This window comes from Uranotaenia lowii, chromosome 1 (assembly GCF_029784155.1).
Source record: "Uranotaenia lowii strain MFRU-FL chromosome 1, ASM2978415v1, whole genome shotgun sequence".
Classification (NCBI taxonomy): Eukaryota; Metazoa; Arthropoda; class Insecta; order Diptera; family Culicidae; genus Uranotaenia; species Uranotaenia lowii.
Genome location: NC_073691.1, coordinates 167,209,597 through 167,217,157, shown reverse-complemented (window position 1 = coordinate 167,217,157; position 7,561 = coordinate 167,209,597). Strand labels below are relative to the sequence as shown.

General features: G+C 45.3%; 1 protein-coding gene across 1 annotated transcript; it reads right to left on the bottom strand.

The window, feature by feature from the left end:
- Positions 1-302: 302 nt before the first annotated feature.
- On the bottom strand, positions 303-5,322 carry LOC129738123 (uncharacterized). Its single transcript, XM_055729307.1, has 2 exons — positions 4,200-5,322; positions 303-4,114 (listed from the first exon to the last, which is right to left on the bottom strand). The coding sequence occupies exons 1-2, from the start codon at positions 5,320-5,322 to the stop codon at positions 303-305; spliced, it is 4,935 nt and encodes a 1,644-aa protein (XP_055585282.1).
- Positions 5,323-7,561: the final 2,239 nt, after the last annotated feature.

Below are 7,561 nucleotides of genomic sequence, written 5' to 3'. Positions count from 1 at the left end.
TTTCAATGTGATTCTCATAGGTCTAACCTATAATAATACCTTGCAAGGTTCAGCTCTATGTTGTTAATCTGAAACGCAATAGCAACACAGACGGCTGATCTCCGAACGAACTGTTTAGCGAAAGATTGAAATTAGAAATCACGACAATATAGTATAGAAATCAAGAAAAAACTCACTTCTTTTGGTGGGTTATCACTAAACTAACTAGCAGTTTTAATAAACACGTTTTACTCCTCGCCAAGACTTTTCTAATTTCCTCCTTTTAACTGTCCACTTCCTATCTCGTCATAAACATCTGTCAACTACTTTTCTTCTACCTCTCCTTTCTGCGTTTGCGGCCGGCAGGGCTCAGTGATGCCAGAACATCCTCCACCCCGTGAAGCAGGTTCGGTACCTTCGGGACTTGAACCAGGTTCACAGCTACCTATCTCCATCCGTGCTAACGTCGCCACCGCTCGCCTTAAGGGTCCAGACGAAGTCTCGACTATCACTCGCCGAACCCTTCCGTCTTTGTTGGGCAGTAGCTTCGAGATCCGTCCCCTAACCCAGCTCCGTCGGTTGCCTTCCGCTATGTACACGAGCTCGCCTTCCTTCACCGGGCTCATCTCCTCGATCCACTTCGGTCGTTTGTTCAGTGACGGAAAATATTCCATGATCCAGCGACTCCATACTGTCCCAGCTAGATACTGAGATCTTAGATAACTGCTCTGTAACATCTCGTTAAGCTCGACCGGTTTCCGCATCTGATCAGTGCCGGTATCCCAGGTTGAGAACCCCAGAATAAAATGATTTGGAGTGAGGGCCTGATTCTCCGACGTTCCTTGCGGCATATATGTAAGTGGTCGTGCGTTGATCAATGATTCGGTCTCAGCCAGTACCGTAAGCAAGATTTCGTCGTTCACCTTTCTTCCGTCATCCAACGCTTCCATCGATACTTTGATACTACGCACCATCCGTTCCCACACTCCGCCCATGTGTGGAGCTGTGGGTGGATTAAACAACCAGTTAGTGCGGGCATTGGTGAAGGTATCGGCACATTCTAGATGGATATCTCTAAGTTGTTTCTGAAGCTCGCGACTGGCGCCCACGAAATTGGTGCCGTTGTCTGAGAAAATTTCACTTGGGGGACCTCGCTTCTGAACGAATCTTCTTATAGCCATTATGCACGAATCTTTAGACAAACTGTGTGCCACTTCGATGTGCACCGCTCGGACTACCAGGCAAGTAAAAACAGCAACATACCTTTTCTCTCGTCGTCTACCAACGGTGACTTCTACTGGTCCCAAGTAATCCAGACCTGTGTACTGAAAGGGCCTGACGTAGGGAGTAAGACGTTGTTCTGGTAGGGGTGCCATACGGGGTACTTGGGGTACACACTTCCGAATCTTACAGCGTTGACAGCTTTTTGCTACTTTGAGTATTGCAGGACGTAATTTTGATATTTCGAATCTCTGGCGAAGCTCGTTGAAAATAGTTTCCCTGTTACCATGACCGAAAGTTCGATGATAATGGCCAATGAGGAGTTTTGTAATAATATGATCGTTGGGCAATATTACCGGAAACCTTGCATCAAAGGTTGCAAACTGAGCGTTAGCTGTACGCCCCTCAACTCTTATTACTCCAAACTCATCGGCAAACGGAGAATATTTGTACAAAATACTCGATTTTTCTATTTTAGATTTTTCGATCAACGGTTTACTACGGTTATTCAAGAGAATCTTCACTTCATCCGGGAAACTGTCAATTTGAGCAATTCGCCACAGGGTGATTTCAGCATCACGATACTCGGACTGACGAAGGGGTTGTTGAATTGATGGTATGAATTTTACGACTAAACGCTTTGTCTTCTCCTCGGCTTGTACCGCTTCGATAGGTAGCCCTTTAACTCGACGTTTGCAGTTAGATATGAATCTTTGGACAGTGGCCATCGTACGTACCAGAATTGACCACTTAGAGATTCTGTCGACGTCTATAAGAGGTTTAGGAAAGGAAATGTGATGCAATAAGAGGTGAGCCTTAAGTTCGTCTTGTGTGACTTCAATACGAGTCTTTGGTTTGGGCCAATTTTCCGGTTTTTCATAAAGAAATGATGGGCCCTTAAACCACCTACTGTTTGAATCGGGAATGGTTTCTTTTCCCCACTTCGTCAGACAATCGGCAATATTCTCCTTAGTAGGAACCCAGCGCCAAATACCTGGGTCCGTAAGCGATAGGATGTTGCCCACTCTGGCTGCGACGTACTGCTTGTATTTTCGCTGGTCCGCTGTAATCCAGGCCAACACGGTTGTCGAATCGGTCCATATGAATGTTTCGCTGACGGGGATGGAGTGGATGTTGCGGATATTGACCATCAGGTTCGCACCAAGAACCGCAGCTTGTAGTTCCTTGCGTGGGATGGACTGATATTTTAGCGGGGCAACCTTGGCGACACCTCTAACAAGGGTGACGATGATTTGCTCGCCACAAACAAGGCGAAAATACGCTGCACAACCGTAACCGAGCTCACTTGCGTCTGTAAATATATGCAATTGAACTGTTTGATTTGTAGCCAATCCTGCGAAATAGTGTCGGGGGATCTCCAGACGATTAATATCCTTCAGCAAGTTCGTCCAGCTAAGCCACTTTTGCCATTCCGTGTCCTGCATTTCCTGGTCCCACTGTACTCCGGTGCGCCACAGGTCTTGCACCAACATTTTCCCGTGAATAGTATACGGAGATAATAGCCCCAGAGGGTCAAAAAGGCTCATAAGGCATTTTAATGCAATTCTCTTCGTAGGTCGCTTTCGTTCAGTCACATATTGATTAAGATTCCCGAAAAAATTAATAGGGAACGAGAAAACATCCTTTGCTGGATCCCAATTAACGCCTAATACTCTCTCTAAATATTTGTTTTTATCGCTAGACAATGTTACCTTCTCGCAGTTTGCTTTTTCTCCCAAACTATGAAGAACAGTATCGTCGTTGCTGATCCAGTTGCGCATCTCGAAGCCCGCTTTCTGCAGAGCTGATCGGACTTGAGAGGCTCTTCGTTGGGCTACTTTGGGTGAATCTGCGCTGTCAAAGTAGTCATCCATATACGTCTTGTCGCTTATCGCTAAAGATGCCTCTGGATACTCCTGTTTACACTCCTCTGCTATTCTTCCCATGATGAACAAAGCGGTAGCGGGAGAACAGGCAGCGCCGAAGGTTGCGACATCCATTATGTAGACGTCCGGAGGGAGGTTGGTATCAAAACGGAAAAGGAAGCGTTGCACATTTTTATCTTCGGGCCTGATCCGGATTTGGTGGAACATCTCCCTCACATCTCCACCAAATCCGATTCGCCCTTCCCGAAACTTGCTAATCACTAGTAGGTCCGGTCCCTTCAGTAGGAGAGAATTCAAAGAGACTCCGTCCACGGATGCTGCGGCGTCCCATACGAGCCTTTTCTTGTTGGGTTTTTTCGGATTGGAAACCACGTTCAGCGGAAGATACCAAACGCGTGACGAGGGTGCTTCCAGCAACTCCTGCTCAGATGCTTTGTGGGCATAGCCTTTCAGGATGTAGTCCTTAATTTGTTGATGAACATTCGCACATAGTTCGGGATCCTTCGCCAGTTTGTTCTCCAAGCACTTCATTCTACTAAGTGCCATCGGTCGGCTATTGGGAAGGTGAACAGCTTCTGATGACCAAAGAAGACCGGTTTCGAATTTCCCATTTTTAAAAATAGTGGTGCTTTCCAGGATCTTTAGAGCTCGCTTATCTGCTTCAGATTGTGGCAGTGGTGTCGTTGACATCAACGCCTTTTCCATGTCGATATGCTCACGAATCAGCTCGTTAAGCGTTTCATCTCCTTTGCAATCATACGAATGAACGTTGATTCTGTTCGGCCTTTGTTTGCGCGGCCCGTAGACGGTCCATCCAAGAAGAGACCTCACAGCAATCGGCTCACCGTGTTGTCCTACGCGGCTCTCGAGGGGAGCGAACAGCTCCAAATTGTCCAACCCAATTAGCACCCGAGGCGTTACGTTCGTGTATGGCAAAACAGGCAGATTCCTCAAGTGCTTATATTTAGCTGCTAAGCTCTTAAACGGTAGGCTTTGTTTTGGAAGATCTAGCTCTTTTACCGTATAAGCTACAATAGGAAAGAACCGAGCAATTTTCCATTTCACCTGAGATTGAGATTACAATTTTCTCAGAGTCTTCGTTGCGAACTATACTTGATGTCCATTGAAGTTCCAGTGGCTCTGGCGTTCCAGTTACACCAAGTGCTTTGGCGAGGCTTGTCTCGAGCATGGTGAGAGACGAACCTTCGTCTAGGAATCCGTACGTATCAATACAGCAAAGTCCATTACGTAACTTGATCGGCACCACTCTGAATAAGATCGACGTACTACTTTCGATGTGGGTGTTGCACCGTGCCGAATTGTTACTGTTGGGTCTATCAGGGTGGAGCAATGGGTGGTGATTTTCTCTGCATTTATCAACATTACAGTTGAACCGCGAACGACATTTCCAGTTACCATGACTGTTAAGGCATGTCACGCATAACTTCCACTGTTGAACCACTTTCTTTCGCGCTTCTAGGTTCAGCTGTTTAAATTTGTCACAATTTCGCACTCGATGATCGAACCTCCCACACACAGGGCAAGGCTGTTTCTGCTGGGACCTATCAAACGAGACATCAGATTCCATGTGCGCGTTCAGATGTACCTTCTCTCGAAATTTTGTCTTTTCGGACTTGCAGAAGTCAGTTTTCGGTGGGGTTGTAGTGACCTCGCTCGCATCGACAACCAGTTCTTCCATATAACATCCAAACTCCTTCAAAGTCGGTTCCTCGAATCTTCTCCTGTATCTGACCCAATCTAATTGATAAGCAGCAGGCAGCTTCTCCACCAACTCGGATTGCAGAGTCGGATTGGACAAATGGCTGCGAAGATTGGCCGCTTCCAAGTGGTCACACAATTGTTGTACTGCCATTCCAAAATTTATGAGGCTGTCTAATCTTTCTGGCTTCGGTGGTTCGAGGCGACGCACTTTCTGGATCATGTTTTTTATCACTAATTCCGGTTTACCATAACAGCGCCTGAGCGTTTCAATAATGCCATCTACACTATCCGGAAACATCAGTTTCGTCAAAACGACTTCCTTCGCAGGGCCTCTCAGACTTTCCCTCAATCGGACTAAATTTTCAACATTTGTGAACCCGCAGGCTGCATTTGCGGTCACGTAACTGTGGTAAAACAAGGGCCACTCTTCAGGTTCCCCTGAGAAGGCCGGTAACGTTTTAGGCCAGAACTGGCGGGCTGTCACTTGATCTGCGGTCAGGGTTGGGAAACGCATTTGTCGCGGAAGGCCTGATTGTTCTGGTCGCACTAGCTGATCCGGAGTTTCAATATCCAGCGGGACGTAACTTTGTGCGCGTTGTGTAGACCTACACGGAACAGGTCGATTTCTATCGAAGGGTAACAGCACGTTCACGTTACTTCTTTGGGTAGCAAACTCTTCTTGTGGCTTTTCATCTTTTTGCTCCCACTGTCCATCACCAACATCCTCTTGAGGTTCTTCCTTGGAGTTTGTTCCCTTTGTTGATTGAGCCATAAAGCCGCTTTTTTGCTGCTGGTTATACGCGAAATATCTGTCAACCCCGATCCGTATCCATCCGCTAACTTTTCAAGTTCTTTCTTCTTTCGCAAGTATTCTTGCTCCATCGCTAATTCCTTCGCCCGCAGGAGGTTTTCCTTTTCGCGTAGCGCCTTTTCTTCTTCCAATAACCGTCGCTCTTCTTGGAGTTTGAGAGAATTCAGCAAACGTTCTTCATTCAGGATTTCTATTTCTATCTGCAACCGAGACCGTGAAGATTTGGTTGTTCTGATAGACTCCGACCTTTTCAAACTAGGAGCACTTTGGGATTCGCGTAGATTCAGGAAATCTTTCAAGCCACTAGATTCGTCTCTCAATGGTTTTACCGTTTCCCCGGTGGACGAAGTACCGCCCGAAATGTGAGGCAGCTTTTTAACTAACGGGTTCTTTAGGGGTGTTTTGATGGGTGCAGCACCTTTCTCGTTTGGTTTCGCCTGACTCGCGGGTCCCAAAACTGTTTCTGTGCCGATCGCACCTGCACCCGTATCTGCAAACTCGCTAGCGACGGATGTGGACTTAGTGGTAGCTTTCGTGCTCTTCTTCGTATCTCTCTTCCTCGCGCCAGTTACAACTGGACCCGATACCGTAGACTGAGCTTTCTTATTCGTATTTTCTGGATTGGTGCTCGATGAACATTTTGGACAGGTCCATGGACGATCGCGCACACCAGGAGAAACGTTGGCGCAGGATAAGTGCCACCAGCCATCGCACTTATCACAACAAACCATCCTTCCAAGAGAATTCAGTCCCGTACATCCTTGGCAATCAAAGCCATCGTTAGTATCCACCTTCGAGGCCATCATCGAAAATCTTTGAGATTGTTCGGAAGGGAATGAGTGGTTCTTTGTAGCAGTGCTGATGTGTGCAGCTCAAAGCTGAAAAATTTTATTATTATAATTTTTTGTTTTTTATAATCATTAGATACACTTACATTTTGTATCCGCCTCAACCAATCAAACAATCTACTTTCCACTTCCTGCTCAAATCTACTTATCTGAAAGCTAATAATTGTTTAAAGTTTCAATGTGATTCTCATAGGTCTAACCTATAATAATACCTTGCAAGGTTCAGCTCTATGTTGTTAATCTGAAACGCAATAGCAACACAGACGGCTGATCTCCGAACGAACTGTTTAGCGAAAGATTGAAATTAGAAATCACGACAATATAGTATAGAAATCAAGAAAAAACTCACTTCTTTTGGTGGGTTATCACTAAACTAACTAGCAGTTTTAATAAACACGTTTTACTCCTCGCCAAGACTTTTCTAATTTCCTCCTTTTAACTGTCCACTTCCTATCTCGTCATAAACATCTGTCAACTACTTTTCTTCTACCTCTCCTTTCTGCGTTTGCGGCCGGCAGGGCTCAGTGATGCCAGAACAGGGCAATCTGGCAACGTTAATCATGTGCAACCGGAATCTGGTCCGGTGAACTGCGGAAGTGTGTGGAGAAATTCTACGACTAGTGCAATGGACTCAGCTAGCAGGAATGGACCCGGAGCGCAAGGATCTAAATGCCATAGTTAGCACGTTTTGGCTGCGAAAGTTATCAAAATATTAATTATTTTTTACCTCCCAAACAACAAAGAGCCGTGAAGAAACAACACTAAGCAGGTTTCCGAGCAGGGTTGCCAAATTTTTTTTTTTCAAAATTCAAGAAATAAAAATCAGGATAAATCAGGCTTTAATTGAAAAAAAATCGAATTTATTGAGTTTTTTTGTCTTTCTTACGAAAAGGTTTGGTTATCGATCAAGCTGATATCATAAATTACACTAGTTTACAGCATTTTTGAACTCGGTAAACTGAAGGTCATTTCCAATGTGAAATCGGGCGCTGAATCCGAAAATGAAATTCAAAAAAATCTCAGTAGAACCGTTTTTGAGTTATGCTCCAAATATGAAATTTCGGAAAATTTAAAAAAGTTCTTGTACTTAGATT